Source organism: Hemicordylus capensis, chromosome 2, assembly GCF_027244095.1.
Source record: "Hemicordylus capensis ecotype Gifberg chromosome 2, rHemCap1.1.pri, whole genome shotgun sequence".
Classification (NCBI taxonomy): domain Eukaryota; kingdom Metazoa; phylum Chordata; class Lepidosauria; order Squamata; family Cordylidae; genus Hemicordylus; species Hemicordylus capensis.
The window spans coordinates 394,510,951-394,526,940 of record NC_069658.1 but is presented as its reverse complement, the minus strand read 5'-3'; the positions used below and the strand labels follow the sequence as shown (position 1 = coordinate 394,526,940).

Sequence of the window (15,990 nt, the reverse complement as noted above, 5' to 3'; positions counted from 1 at the left end):
CGCCCCAAAGCAGCAGCAAAAGAAGGAGTTTGTGTTCTTTCTAGCTCAGCTCTTGCTTCATATGTACAATTAAAACAAACAAAAAATGTGTTTGCATTCAAGTCCATGGAATGCAAAGATTCTTCATGTAACAGTGCTCGATTTGAACTGGGAGAGAGCCAGAGAAAGTATCAGGAGAAGGAGCTTTGCTGCAACCTGAAGGGTTGCAAATTCTAAAACGTATAAAATTCTAAAACATATTCACGTATGGTGAATTTTGGGCTAGAACTCCAAAACAGCCTTCACCCACTAACGTGCAATATTAAGAGTGGACTACATTGCACTGTTGTTATAAACCTTCCCCTCTCCGTCTCACGCTCAGTCACCCCCACCTGAATTGTGGGAATAATGGACTCTTATTGGCGTTGACAGAGCAACTTTTAAAAGTTAACGCAACGCTTCATGCAAGGTAAAACCTGATTAGAAAAGGATCTCTGGTCTCTGCTGCTGCTATTTTTTGTTTCTGAAATGACGTTGCTGCTGCCTAGTCATAGCTAAGCTTAACATCCTGGATTTCTCCATTGCTTTCCGTGGGCAGCTCCCACTTTTCCCCGTGAGTGGGGAAGACAGGAAGTTGAGTTCCATAGAAAGACAATGGGTGAGTTACTCTAGTTTTTTTCCTATCTCTAGGGCTGGCTAGGTCCTTTTCTTAGCGTGCGCGCGGCTGTGTGTTAGGCAGGGCGATTGGCTGGGAGCGCTGAGTCTAGATAAAGGCGCAAGAAAGTGCACGCTGGAGGCAAGAAGCTGGCGAGAAAGCCGAGAGTGGAAGGTCCGGCTCGGCGACATGGAAGAGCTGGATGTGGAGCCGCCAGTCACTGTGCGTTGTGGTGCCCTCTTTCTCTCCTGGATATGTGCGGGTGGGGTGGAGGGAAATGGGCTTAGCAGCCAGGAAGCTAGTGGAGGGAGTTAGACGCAGACTGCAGTCCTGTGCACATCTCCTTAGAAGTGAGCCTCATTGGGCACAGTGGGGCTTATTTCTGAGTAAACTTGCATAGGATTCCACTGTCAGAAAGGAAGGACTGTAGCTCTCGGGACTGAAGGTTTTTAACTGAATGAGCGAGTACTCAATAAAAGATGACAAGGAAAAGAGAATTCGTCACAATGCTGGATCAGGCAGAACAATGCTTTCTTCCCCTGCCCCATAAGTATTGACGCAGGCAGCTTTATTAGGATTAGTCTGGGTTCACAGTTTAGTTTTTTTATTTTGGAGAATTGTTCTCAGCCCTTTTGATTGAATGATCTCCAAAGCAGTCTGCAACAGACTCCAAATAGCAAAAACTAACTACCAAGGCCCTTGTTCCTCTGATTGACAGTAGAGGCTGGATTTCCCCCTCTCCACCTTTGCTGTCCACAGGGCAATGTAATATGTGAGATTTTGAGTCCAGCAGAACTCTTCTTCAGGCAGGATGAAAAAAATAAAAAGTTTCTAGAAGTGGACATGGCGTTAAGCTTTTCCTGCAGTTTGTTTCAGGCTTAAGATGCTGTTGTGCTAGACTTTCTGCCTTATGCAAAAGGTCTTTGGTTAAAAACATTTTGTGATTTAGAGAATGGGATGTCAGATATGCACCTAGGAGAGGTGAATGCAATCTCTATGCAGCCCCTGGGTATTAGTAGCTTTTTGCATCACAGTGATGTTATGAGGCTTATGCAAAGGTTGTTACAGATTCTGTTTATACAACTTATTTTATATACAATTTGCCATCCTCCCATGAATTCCTCGTTGGTATCAAATACTACCTAAAATGTGCAGTCAAAAGAGCTTCTGTGATTCTATGGGGCAGTTTTGCATGCATCCCAGATAAGATGCTGCCAGCTCATAGAAAACTCTATAGTAAGGAATTTGTTTTTTCTCCTTAGTTCTGCAAGATAACACAATGGGAGTAAAAACAAATGATAATAATTTTTGGGTGCTCTCTGCTGAGCTTAAAAACATGAGAACAGTCTTGTTGGATCAGGCCCAGGGCCTGTCTAGTCCAGCATCCTGTTTCGCACAGTGACCCACCAGATGCCTCTGAGAAGCCCACAGATAAGAGGTGAGCACATGCCCTCTCTCTTGCTGTTGCTCCGTTGCAAGTGGTTTTTAGAGGCTTGGAGAGACCAAAGACAAAACCTTTGTGAGAGTCTTGTTTAGCAGGCCCATAAATACTGAAGAGCAATTCTTAGGCCATGGATGAGAGCTACAGTGCATATCCTTGGAAATTTGACAATAACTTCAGGAGAAATAAGGCGCAGCAGAGAAATGCTTGACTAACAAGCAGCATGTTGCCGGTTCCAATCCCTGCTGGTACTATATTGGGCAGCAGCAATATAGGAAGATGCTGAAAGGCATCATCTCATACTACATGGGAGGAAGCATTGGTAAATCCCTCCTGTATTTTACCAAAAGACAACCACAGGGCTCTGTGGGCGCTAGGAGTCGGCATCGACTCGAGGGCACACTCTACTTTTTAACATATGATGAGAGATGGAAGGCACAGGGAAATAACATTGTGCTCGCTTGTTTGGAGAAGGAATGGTTCTCTTCACGTGTTATGTTACAGGTTTTGCTGTTATTGGTTTATACAATTCTAGTCCTTTTGCAACAGATTTTTAAAATATTTTCAGAAGGTGTAAACATCCTTTGATGAGCAATGCTGTTGTATTTGTCAATGTTTTGTCTTTCTCTTACACAAAATAGGTAATTCCAGGAGTGAACTCTGACAAGAAACAATTATGTTTTGAGTGGGGACCTGGGGAGATGCTGGTTTGTGAAACCTTGTATGGATCAGCAGGTTGGTAACTTTGTTCATTCATCTATATGTCTTTGGTTAATTCAGGGTAGTGAATAGACCATAGCAAGGAGGTGGTGCAATACCCCAGGCTTTTTGAAAGATTGGTGAGGAGTTTCATTGATGTACAGCAGTATTATATTCCAAGGCAGTTTGAAAGGTTGGTTAGGGAAGAGCACTTATTTGTTTAGCAGACTTCTATTTCGCTCTGATCTGTGGGCTCAGAGCATTTTACAGCACAAGTAGCCTGTTTCATGAAAATATTTCCATTCCCAAGGGTTCACCGTATGATTTAAATGATTTGGGAGAGGGGGAAGAGGTCAAATGATATAAATGATGGACAGGATCCAGATTAAGTTAGTTGTGACTAAATCCCATTGAAATTAATGAACAAGTTAGTAATGACTTATTTGTCCTCTTATAGTAAAGCTTTTGTGTTTGACCCCAGTGACGTTTGGCTACAGGCAAATACAGTTTCTTGTAGGACTGAACTCTCCGTGCAAGCTGGTTTAGGGAACTTCAGCCACATAGGAGACCTTGGGTTAGGGCGGTATAAAAATGTGCTAAATAAATAAATATGTGTACCCTGGTACATGTATGTAACATTTACACAGTTTTATATAAGCAAGAACTTATATACTTCAAGGATAGGATCCTAAATCCTTTGAGGATGGTTTTTCTGTTCCTGTGTGACACTTGGTGAGTTTTTTAGAAGATGTGTAGAGTGACCTTTACTTAATAGCTTAAAGGCATCTGATGTAGTACTTAATAGGTTGGGTCTGGTCAGTATCTGGATGAAAGATTTGCAGAAATCCCAATACTTGGCTGTGTGCTATTTGGAGGAAGATTAGGATACAAATGCAATAAACTGAATAGCAGATATTTGTATCCGTGATTTTGGACTGTGTTCCTAGCATATCAGGAAATTCTTTGATGATATTATTAATGATGAACAAGATTATCTGATAATAATATCTTGCAACATGAAAATGCAGGGAAGCTAGGGCACATTCTCATTTTTCACAGAATGATGGCAAGCCTGTCTAGCATTCTTCATGAACTGAAAATGTCCCTAGAAAGCACCAACTTGCGAGTCTCCTATGGAAACCTGAAAGGTTTCCTCAGCAGATAATGCCATGTGGGAAGAATTCTATGAGGGCTGAAAACTCAAAACCTTCTACCCTAGGGTGATTGTTACAATAGTTGCACGCTTTCCTTCACCAAGTAGAGGCGTTTCTCCTTCAGTCAGGTATAAAACTAATTTGGAATGTGTATGCTTCAAAGTAATCACAAGGTTCCTACTATGTTCTACGTTTTCATTTTAAGTATTGTGTGTTTGGCTCTATTTTTTATGTTAAAACTTCTATGTGGTTTGTTTCAGAGCATAAAGAGAAAAGGCCAGGCTGCCCCAATGTTTTTGTTGTTTGCAAAGATGAAGATATATACTCTCAGACCTTGCGGAAGCTTTTCAATGAATCCCATGGGATCTTTGTTGGGCTTCAGAAAGATGAGAAAGAAAAGGTTGGGAAGTCAAAGAATGCACAGTAAGTGTTTTTAGGATCGGCACTCTGAAAATGTCTCCAAACAGGATCTGAGATCTATCTTGCTTACTTGGAATTAAGTCCTATTCTGTTCAGTGAGGCTTACTTTCGGGGTGAATGTGCGTAAGATTTCAGTCTTAGCATATTAATCAGTTTATTTGATATGGTTGTTTACCTTTATTTGACTGTAGTTCCTTCTTTTTAAATGCTTATTTATTTGTTTACATGCAGTAGGACTGAAATGCCAATCTAATAATTGGGAGTACAATTGTGATAGCAGACAGCAAGATTATGTCATGCATCTGTCCAAGTAAATGGTATTTGAAAAAGGACTTGGCACAAGAGAGGAGGAAGAGGAGGAAACGATTCTTGGCTGCTGGGTAAGGACATCTCAGGTGGGTTATCCAGAGGGCAGGACAAACGACCTAGGCAAAGCCTTTGAAAGGTAGGAGAGTATAGCCCCTCTCAGTTCAGTTTGTCCTGCTTCGCTCAAGAGAAGGTCGTTATTCTCTCAGCAAGTTTCTATCTCTCATTTCTAGGCCTTTTGTTACTCCTTTGGATTCTCTTCTTACTATTTTCCTCCTTACTTTACCCACCTTTTAGCCCTCCTTTTCTCCCCCCCCCCCGCCCCAGAGAAAGACCTTTGTCTTTCCTCTCCGTGTGTGCTTTCCTCTACGCTGTTCTCTCCATCCCCTGCCGTATGGAGATGAAGAGAACCGGAATCATCCATGTGCTGATGCCCAAGGGCAAGAAGCAAGCACAGCACCATGGATAACAGCTCATCCATGCTGTGCGAGTACATGCCACTGCTTTGGGACTGCCGCAACCAACGTGGTCTGCATTGGATCCCAAGAGGGGGCAGGGCGCATCGGGAGCTTCCACGACAGCCGTGGATGACTCGGTGGCCTCGGTAACATGTGACAAGCACTTTCGGCCCTTGTCCCCACCAGAGCCCAAAAAAGAGCCCGACATCACGCTTTTGGAGCAAGACATTCACTCTATTCCGGCGGGAAGGGAGTTCCCCTGTGTGCCCCCACACACCTGCAGGTCCAAACAGGCACAAAGACCAACAGCTGGGCGTGCCCGCTCCCTCTCCGTCCGGCTCCAACAATCCTCCAGTGCGGCCTGCAGGACCCGGAGATCCAGCACAACTGCTCGCGTTGTTGCTCCTGCCTCCGCCTCCTGTGACTCCCAGGGATGCTGATTCTCCCCTGTTACCCTGGCTCCCTCCGAGGACTGAGGCACTAGTGTGCTACCTGGCCAGGCTCTTCCTGCATCTCAGGGTTTGGTGAGTCCATGTTCCGACTGGCCCCCTGATCCCCTGCCTAGTCCATGGCTTCTACCTCCCTCCAGGCTGGCAACCCCCTCCTTCCCTGATGACATGCCCATCGCCTGGCAGGCTTGGTTTGTGGAGGCTATACATTTCTCCCTAGAGCAACTCCAGTGACTGTTGCTGGTGTCTGTCTTATGTTTCTTTTTAGATTGTGAGCCTTTTGGGGACAGGGATCCATCTTATTTGTTTGTTATTTCAACCGCCCTGAGCCATTTTTGGAAGGGCGGTATAGAAATCGAATAAATAAATAAAACTCCAGCCAAAATAGCCTGACAAAAAGAAACATGAGCTCAGTGAGATGTCTTGCTCTCCTTTCTCTGAGTCATCTTTGTCTTCTCTTCCTCGGAGAGTCCCCCTAAAAAATCGAAAAGCTCCCATAGGTGAAGAGAGGCCAGCAAACAAAAGAAAGTAATAACGTCTAAGAGGCAAGCTAAGCTCAAACACAGGAGGATCAACAATCATTCTTCACACATCTCAGAATATGATTTCCCCAGACCCTCACCCTGGAGAGCAAATTGTCCCTGCAGACCCCCCAGCATCCTTTGCCCTCAGGATGTCTACCCCCCCCCGACCATCCCTGCAGATGATCCCAACTCCAGGGAAGAGGGAGAGTGGCCAGATGGCCAGCAGGTAAGAGTCCTTCCCCCATGTCTCACAGACTGCTTCCACCTGATGATTTTTCTCAGCTGCTCTTCAAGGCCCTTCATACTCGGGGCCTGCACTCAAGACGTCCCCAAGGACACACCTGCCCCCTCCAGAGAGTCGCTAGTGTTACCTACCTCTTCTTCCAATGACCTTCTGTTTCCCCTTCCCGAAACCTTCTCTGAAGTGGTGAAACAGGAGTGGCAAGCACCTGCCTCATCTAAAAAGATGGCTTCCATTGTAGCTAAACAGTATGGGTTTGTTCCCTCAGCAGCAGCTTTATTTCAGACCCCTCCAGTTGATGCCGCAGTGACTGCTCTGACCTCTGGAGCAATCCTGACCTGAGATGGATCCCTCCTAAAGGATCCCACCGAGAAGAAGCTAGAGTCCCAGCTTCGCAAGAACACAGATGCCACCTCAGTATGCATCAAGGCATCCACTGCAGCTCCCATCATTTCCAGGACGGTTTTTCTCTGGTCAGATGCTTCTCCAGACTCCGCCTCCAGATCCACGACAACAGAGACAAATTCTGCTAAAAATCCAGAAGGTCTGTGTCTCCTCAAGTATGCAGCCCTGATGGCAGCGATCCAACACCTTCTCAGCATCTCCATGATAGAGCGGGTTCCAAGAGAACAGGAGGGACAGGGCATTTACTCCATCTTGTTTACCCTGCCCAAAAGAGATGGCTCTCTACGTGCCATCCTCGACCTCAAATTCTTAAACAAATTTGTGAAGCGCCGAAAGTTACGCATGGAGACCATTCACTCCATCTTGGAAGCCCTGTACCATGGAGACTTCCTGGCCTAAGTAGACCTCACCAAGGCCTATTTCCATGTCCCAATCCACCAGAAACACTGTCATCTCCTCCATTTCACATACAGTGGTCTGCACTACCAGTATGTAGCCTTTCTGTTCGGCCTCAGATCTTCACAAAGACCCTAGGCCATCTGGTGGCCCACATCCGCCTACAGAAGATCCAGGTCTTCGCTTACTGGATGATCTCCTGGTCTAGTCTCTTTCCCTGATCTCAGCCCAGAAGGATCTCAACACGACACTCTTTATACTTGCCTCCCACGGATTCCTCATAAACATGGCAAAAAGCAACCTGACTCCTTCCAACAAAATCTTGCATCTGGGAGTTCTCATAGACACCCTGAACGACCGCCTCTTCCTCTCTCAGGATGGGATAGATAAGCTTCAAGTTTTAATTCACCAGGTGGTACTCCTGAGGTCAGTTCCATTGCTTTCTCTGGCATAACTCTTGAGGCTGATAGTTTCCTCCCTGGAAGTGGTCCCTTGGGCACACTTTCGCCTCTTTGCAGTGGTTCCTCCTCCCTCACCAATTGGCCATCGCACAAAAGAAACATGTCCGCCTAGAGCTTTTCTCATCAGTCAGAAGTTCCTTGAGTTGGTGGCTTCAGGACTCCTACCTGAACATGGGCTGTCCCTCCCTGGATTGCCTCACACCATCATCATGACGGATGATAGCCTCTCAGGCTGGGGAGCCCAATGCAACAACCTATTGACCCAGGGAAAATGGTCCCTCCAGGAGGCGCAGCACAACATCAACTGGCTGGAGCTTTGGGCCATCTGCCTGTCCCTCCTGGCTTTCCAGGACAAGATCATGCACCATTACATCCTCATTTTAACGGACAGTACAACAGTCAAGGCCCATGTCAGTCGTCAAAGGGGAACTCGCTCCAAGTCATTACATGCCGAAGCAGTCGTCCTCCTGTCCTGGGCAGAGACACATGTCGCCTCTTTTCTAGCCCATCACGTCAGTGGTTCCTTGTACACTCAGGCGGATTGGCTCAGCCAGCAAGATCTCCATCCAGTGGAGTGGAAACTCAATCCACAGGTTTTTTTCAGCAACTCGCTCTCCGCCTGGTTTGGCCAACAGTGGACCTCTTCACCTCCCGGTCCAACTCACATCTCCCAAGGTTCTTCTCTCGCTTCCCCTGCAGATGGGTGGAAGCAGTGGACTGACTCCCTGTCGGCTCTCTGGCTCCAGGAACTCCTGTATGCCTTCTCTCTAGTTCTGCTCCTAAGCTGCCTGTTCTGCCGCATCTGCCTCCTTCACACAAAGGTAATTCTCATGGCTCCATTCTGGCCTAGGCAGCCATGGTTCCCAGAAATTCTTTATCTCACCGTGGAAGGCCTCTGGTTCCTACCCACGGTTCCAGATCTCCTCAGCCAGGGTCCAGTACTGTGCCACGATCTGGCCTGGTTCAGACATGCCACATGGCGAATGAGTGCAACCTCCTGAGCTGCCACGGCTACACCTCCAAGGTCCTGGACACTATCCTCACTTCCAGGAGAGGCTCTACCAACCACATTTACCAGACTACCTGGAAGGTCTTCCTTCACTGGTGGTGACAGCGCAGCATGGCATTGAAAAGCTGTGGGATTTCTCAACTCCTCTAATTCCTTCAGGACGGCCTCGACACGGGGCTAAAGGTGAATACCATCAAATGACACGCAGTCACACTGGCTTCTCTCCTAGCTCCCTCCATGGGTAGGAGAGTCCAGTCTCATCTACACGTACAATGTTTTCTTGGAGGTGCCACATTGTCCTCTCCTCCAGTGGTCCACAGATTCTCCTCCTGGGAACTCCAAAGTCTTGCGGGTAATCCACGCCCCCGCTTCAAGCCCATAAAATCTATCCCCTTGTGGGTATTCTCCTTCAAGCTCACCCTCCTGGTCACCATCACATCTGCCAGAAGAATCTTGGAGCTTCAGGCACTTTCCTCAAATTCCCAACTCTGCATTTCCCCCTCGTGACTCTATCTGCCTGATTTCTGACCCGTTGTTCCTTCCAAAAGTCTAATTGCTTTTCCACAGCTTGCAAGATGTAGTCCTTCCCTCCTTCTGCCCCTGGCCAACTGTTCCAAAGGAAAGACAGTGGCATAAACTCAACTTACACTGCTGCCTAAAGACCTATATCTCTAGGACCACTGCCTTCTGCTCCACGGAGTCTCTTTTTTGTTTCATTTCTCCTGGCCACCCTGGGTCAAACAGTGTCATCTGCAACCTTAGTCTGCTGGATCAAAGCATGCATTGCCCTAGCGTATGAGAGTCAGCATCTTCTTCCTCCTTTGCGTGTCACAGCCCACTCCGCTCGTTCTGCAGCCACATCAGCAGCCTTCTCCACCAATGCACCCTTGGATGAAATCTGCAGGGATGAAATCATCCCCTTCCTCTTTCACGAGGCCCTGCAAATTAGACCTCTACAACTCCGCCCAGGCTGCCTTCGGCAGGCAAGTTTTACAGCAGGTCCTCCTGCCCAAGTATCTGGGGATGCTCCTGCCCAGGGTCTCTTAGCTGTGACGTGTCCCACGTGAGATGTCCTCGCACAGCAGCCAAGAAAGGATCATTGGTCCCTCACCTTGGAGCTTCTTCTGGCTGCTGGTGCTGAGGACATCTCAACCCACCCTGGGGCGTCCATGGCTACTAGTAAGTGTCCTTTATTTGTTTTCTCCTCTTCAGCCTGTGGCATTTGTTTTCCTGTTGTCTTGGGGACATGTCTGTGCTTCCCCCCACCCCCACCTTCTAGAAGCTCAGCTTGACCAAATAGAACTGGGAGGGGCTGTCCTCTCCTGCCTTTTAAAGGCTTTGCCTAGATGGTGTGTCCTGCTCTCTGGAGCATGCGGGGAGGATAACCCACCTGAGATGTCCTCAACACCAGCAGCCAGAAAAAGCCTTCACGGTGAGTGACCAATACTGATTTCTAAATGGGCTTTTCTTCTTTTGACAGGCTAGTTCGGGTGAGCAAAAACTACCGTTCAGTCATAAGAGCCTGTATGGAGGATTCACACCAGATGGCTGGTAAGTTGTTGGCTGGACTATGAAACAGGCAGTGTTCATGTCCACAAAGAAACTTTGTAAGTGTCATATGAATGGCTCATGAAACTGAACAGGTATCCACAACCATGCCTCTTTATGGATTTTAACTGCAGAATTTGTTTTAGCTTCTATAGATGGTTTTAGTACTTTTTATATGTTTTTTATTTTCTTAGCGGTTTAATTGCCTTTCTTTTGTTCTCTTGTTTTTATTATTGTTTATATTGATTGTATTTTTATTTTAATATTTATGTTTTGTACATCACTTAGAATGGCGGTATAAAAATTTGTTAAATAAAGTCAATGGATTTTATTCCAGGGCTGCAGCACCAGTTGATTGAGGCTTAGATGGTTGCAGTGGTGGTAGACTGGGTATAGGATTAATAATTACTGTGCTACTTAACTGAAGAGTGCACAGATCTCTGTACAGTGAGCTAGAAAAGACCCACTCTTCTGTTGGATGTGGGCTGAAAATGCTTACTGTCTTTAATATCCAGGAGTAGCCCAAATACCTTGGGCTATTTGGGTGCCTGAAGTGAGGTGCAAAATGCTGTCTCACCTTGCCCCCCAGCCTTGTCTCTTGAAGCATTTAAACAGGATGCTTGCTGGCAGCCTCTTCCACTTTGGTGACCTTCTAAGTCTTGCAAGGAGGGCAGGGAAACCGGAAGCAGCTTGCCAGCAAGCAGGCTCTTCTTGTTAACCTGTGTTCCAAATTCATCTGTCCTTTCTCCCTTACCTTGTACATTGCTGACTGCAGTGAGCATTGCCTGGGACCTAGGGCTGGTAGCCACAATTTGCAGCATTCTAGAGGCAGAGAGAGCAAGGAGGAAGGATGGGCTAAACAGACAGCGGAAGCAAGGAGGCTGCCACGCAGCAAGAGCTGCCTAGGTGCTACTCAAAGTGAGGGCTGCTGCCAACCTTGCTTTTTTGTGGAGCCCTTTTGGAGCCTTGCAAGGGTCAGATGGGAAGCTCCCGGTCCAACCCTTCCAGGGCTCTGCAAGGGCATTGCGCAAGGAGGGAGGGTGGTCAGCAGCATCCCCCTCACACTTCCCAATGTCCTATCTGGCCTTACGAGGGTACAGTACAGCATGAAGTGGGGAGCTTGCCAGCATCCTCCCTCCTTGCGCAGCGCTCTTGCAAAGGCTTACAGTCCTGAGCTTCTGATCCATTCCTAGTGAGCCCCCCTTAATTGGCAATTGTGGTGGCAGCCACCCCAGCTGCTGCTGCTGCTGCCGGGGAAGTTGGAACAGCAGGATGTGTGTTTAATCACTTTTGCTGCTTCAGCTTCTTTGCTCTCAGCCTCTTGCAAGGGAAGGTTTTTGGCAGGGGAGGGGGAGGAGGAGGAGTTTCAGGAAACAGGAAGCACATCACAAGAAAAGAGTTGGATTGGGAGGACAATGGGTCTGGGTGGGGTAAGGCAGCTGGGGCAGGTCTATGGAGGTGTCCACTGTTTGAGGTGATTGCCCCACCTTGCCTTGTTAGTGATAATATTAATATTATCGGTGAGATTAGGCAAAGAAGAAAGCTTTGACTTCTTTTCTTTTGCTAGTTTCTACACGGGACCCAGACATGCATATGCAGCACAGTACCCAGGTAACTTACTTTTTGTATTGTTGAAACCTAGGCACATTTGTCAATAAGTTTTTACTACCAGCTGCCATGGACGTTGTCCCAACATTAATGTATATTGATGAATTAGCTCAGGAATCTGATGAAGCCTATTGCTCCTATTGCAGTAGATGCATTTGTCTACTTGGAATTAAGGTTGTTTGATAATGGTCGTTTGACTAATCAATGAAATTATATTCTATTGTACTTAGAAATAATTAAAAAGGTGATTTTTAATGAAATATGTCTGTTCTGCCATTCCTTAAGGATATTTACTTCCGAGACAAAATTATGATTATAATACAGTTTGAAAATAATTCGTTCTGTTCCTTATCCATCTGAGACTTCTGGTGATGAATGTTGCCTTCAAAATATCTTGATGTATCCTGTATTTAATTCTGGAAATTAAGGGTGGAGGGTTTAATTAAATTCATGTAACAAAGTCTGTGGTTCCTCTTCTATGGTAAATAGCTTTGAGGGCTGTATTTGGAGTGGGGTAGCGATGGTTGCTTAAGCCTTCTCCCACCTGCCACTCTTCTGCTCCAAATCCTTCCCTTCCAAGTTGCTTTTCCATTTGCTGGGTTTTAGATGCACATTTAACTCTACAAGCATGTGGGGCTCTACTTGCAGTGGAGAAATGTTTAAGTACTTGTAGTGAACAACCACCCCTCCCTTTAAAGAGTTAACTGGAAATGAACCTTGTCTTGACTGGCAGACTGGTGAACTCTCGGGCTCAGCCAGTCAGCACACCAGGTGGGTGGGACCAAGAGAGCTGCTGCCAGGAAGAAGGGAGTTCGTTGTTAGGGCAGAGCAGGATATGTGGCCAGGGAGGATAGCTGCAGGAAAATGACTCCAACTCCTGGAAAGACGGGAGATCAGGAAGCTTGAATTTTCCTCCGGAGTTTGACAAGTTCAAGAAAAGGAAGCCCGGGCTTTGGCTTCAGGAAGTTTAGTCTAGGGGAAAGTTTGTTTAGTCAGAATTTGTGTTAGAATTTGTTTTCTTTGGTGTGTGTTTTGTATATCCCTGATGCTGTTCTAGTATTGATTACCTGCAACGTAATTAAAGTAAGAAACACTAGCCTACCCCCATTCTACTTAGCACGTTGCAAAGGACTCTATAAACCTTTAAATGTGCCTAAGACAACCTTTCTTTGTAACACATTCAAAAATACTTAGTAGATCTAAGAAAGCTAGAAACCTCAGATGGAAGCTGTCTGTAGTAATTTAATAAAACTGGGTGAAGGTTTTTTTGTCTATTCCTTTTTTGCAAGCCTCTCCGAGTTGGTTTTTAACTCAGGAAAAGGAAGATTTTCTCAGGTGCAAACACACCCACAGACGTTCAGCAACTACCAGTTTTCTCACCATGTGTAGGCTTGGACAAGGAAGATTGTTGTACTTATCCAATAGCAAAATAGAGTTTTTCCTGGGATTCCACCCCAAGCCCAAGGAGGTTCAAGCTGTTGATAAGCAGGGTGGTGGTGGCAGCCTCTGAACCTACCAATAATACAGAAGAGTTTTTTAAGAGAAGCCTAGCCAGAAAGCTCAGCAGGGATGATTCAGCATTTCTTCACTCACGTGAGCTTGCTCTGAGAGAAAGGCTTTAATCTGCTACAGTACTCCTTCCCCACCACTTCTTCATTCCATAGCCCTTTTCTGGGGGATTTTAAAGCTCCAAAGTTGTGTGTGGTGTTGGCTTTTGTTACACACACACGCGTGTGTGCACACACACAGACCAGTGGCAGCTTCTGGGCACTAGAGCTTGGGGGGGGGTAAAAGGAAGAAACTGGAAATTGGGGAGGTAGCAGAAAGTGGGGAGAAGGCAAGGGCCAAAAGGCAGAGAGCAGAAAAAGAGGGGCAGGAAGAAAGGAGAACTCAAGCGGGGAGAAAGCCAGGACTTTCATCCCCCCACCAAACGAACTAGCTACCAGAGAAACACAAACGTACCAGTACAGGCCACCAGCAAATCCTCCAAAGCACGGAGCTTCCTCCAGCCCTTCCTCCTTGCCTATTGCTTGCTTGCTTCCTTCCTTGGTCTTATTGGCTGGAACAGCCTGCTAATCAAGCTGTTCCAGCCAGTCTGATTTCTAGGGGGTGCCAGCCTGGCACTGACCACTCCAAGAACTAAAAAATGGGTTAAAAATACATTTCCTGGTGGCTTCAGGGGCTGTATCTTCTACCTATTTTATTTTTTTTAGTTCCTGGAGTGGTTGATGCCAAGCTGGCGCCCCCTAGGATTCTGGCTAGAACAGCTTGATTAGCAGGCTGTTCCAGCCAATAAGACCAAGGAAGGAAGCAAGCAAGCAACAGGCAAGGAGGGAGGGCTGGAGCAAGCTCTGTGCTTTGGAGGATTTGCTGGCTATTTATACTGGTGAGTTTGAGTTTATTTGGTAGCTTGTTTTGTTTGTTTGGTGGAAGTGGGGCACAGACCCTCCTGCCCTCACTAATTAGCCACATCTGGCGCATAATATCTAGTTTCCTTGAAATAACAGCACTAATGGATTTAGTTTCTAGAAAGAACAAACATAATTAGTATGAGCAACTACCTTCATGTAATCATGAACTCAGATCTAAGTTGTATTTCAAAATTACAGTAAACTTTGTGCAGAATTGGGCAAGTTGTAAGCTGCATGAAACCCTTGTAGCTTTATTTTTAGAAATTCAAGTCTTGATCTCAATGAGAGTAGAGAGTTCTTAAATAAGCAAGTAGTTTTCATGGAAACAGGGGCAACTAGTACAGTGTGGCAAAAAAAAATCTGAAATAATTCTCTGTGCCATTTGTCTGTCTTTTGCTGTTGGTATCCTACCATATTTGGAGGTCCTTGGTAGCCAGCCAGAGGTTGTGCTTGCCACTGGTCCCATCCTACTCTTAGTGCCATGCTGGGCTTTGGAGATGTTATGTCAATCAATGTCTTCTCAATCCCAAGCCAGGGAGGGAGAGAGGGTTATAGCAGGTTCATGCTTGCCAAAGATGGGGTAGCATTTGCCATGACAAGCAAATCTTTGAACCCTTATGTTTTTCCTAGTCCTCGGATTTGAAGCTGTCTGAATCCAGGTGCTAAGAGCATAATGGTAAAGACACAAGCTCATTTCAATAGGATCTAATCTGTGTACAGCAAAACTGAACCATAGTACTACACTGGAAACTTTGAAATGATTGTCAACTTTAAACTGGTGTCTTTCTTTCCCAGGTCTCCATTCTGTCTGCTATGGAGTTGATCTGGAATCTGTGTGAGATCATGTTTATTGAAGCAGCACCAGGTGAAAACTGGACTACAACAAAGTCAAAATGGCATACTTTTGTGTCGGCATGCTTCTGTTTCAGAAATGTGTATTCTGCACTTAGCTGTTGGTTATATTTATAAACATGATGTTCGGGAATGCCTTCAAAAGAATGATAACCATTGCTGCCTCTTTTTACTTTGGGCAAGGATAAAGAACAAATCTTACTTATATACTGCTTTTCAACAAAAAGTTCTCAAAGCAGTTTACATAGAAAAATAAATGAATGTTCCTCTGTTCCCAAAGGGCTCACAATCTAAAAAGAAACTAGAACAGAGATGCCAACAACAGCTAGTGGAGAGATGCTGTGCTGGGATTGAATAGACAATTGTTTTCCCTCTCCTCAGTATAAGAGAACCAGCAGTTTAAAATGTACCTTTTTGCTCAGCAGAGATTTAACAGAATTTTATAATTAAGCAGAATTGGTTCTCACATTGTGTTTCACGTAGATTAATGTATAAAAAGTGATCAAATCTCATAGGTATGAGAGAGATAACTTAGTTTTTTCTACTTGGTAGGCCTGAATTCTCTGCTGCTCTTACTTCATAGCAAGAGTTTTGAGATCAGTTTCACAGCAGTGATTTCCCACAGCATGTATGCCTAGCAAGTTAGTCAGATGTGAATTCACTATGTGTGACAGTGTGTGTAGCAGGTGCACGAACGAAATATGAAGCGATATCTGTGCAGAAAATCCATTACGTGTATGTGTGTGTAGTAACCTTAAGTGAATCGGTGCAAAAGAGTCACATTCTTTGAGAACAGTAGCAAAGGCAGAACAGATAGCATTTTCACTATTGCTTATATACTGCTTCTCAACAAAAAAGTTCTCAAAGCAGTTTACATAGAAAAAATTATAAGGAGAAGGTGATTCTCAATGTCCTTTGTTCTCACGAGGGGGCTGGCTTAGTTGTTCAAAGGGCAAGTGGGGAGCAAGACGATT

At 45.7% G+C, this 15,990-nt stretch overlaps 1 protein-coding gene across 3 annotated transcripts in view; it reads left to right on the top strand.

The window, feature by feature from the left end:
- Window positions 1-701: 701 nt before the first annotated feature.
- The window catches only part of NUP85 (nucleoporin 85), a 32,242-nt gene continuing 16,953 nt past the window's right edge, over window positions 702-15,990 (top strand). For 2 of the 3 annotated variants that reach the window (XM_053297207.1, XM_053297206.1), the window contains exons 1-6: window positions 702-856; window positions 2,717-2,810; window positions 4,189-4,351; window positions 10,078-10,148; window positions 11,713-11,756; window positions 14,960-15,029. In XM_053297207.1, the coding sequence (XP_053153182.1) occupies window positions 824-856; window positions 2,717-2,810; window positions 4,189-4,351; window positions 10,078-10,148; window positions 11,713-11,756; window positions 14,960-15,029 (475 nt within the window). In that variant the 5' untranslated portion in view covers window positions 702-823. Of the gene's footprint in view, window positions 857-2,716; window positions 2,811-4,188; window positions 4,352-10,077; window positions 10,149-11,712; window positions 11,757-14,959; window positions 15,030-15,990 lie in introns of those variants that run through there. The other variant, XM_053297208.1, reaches the window with a different exon arrangement.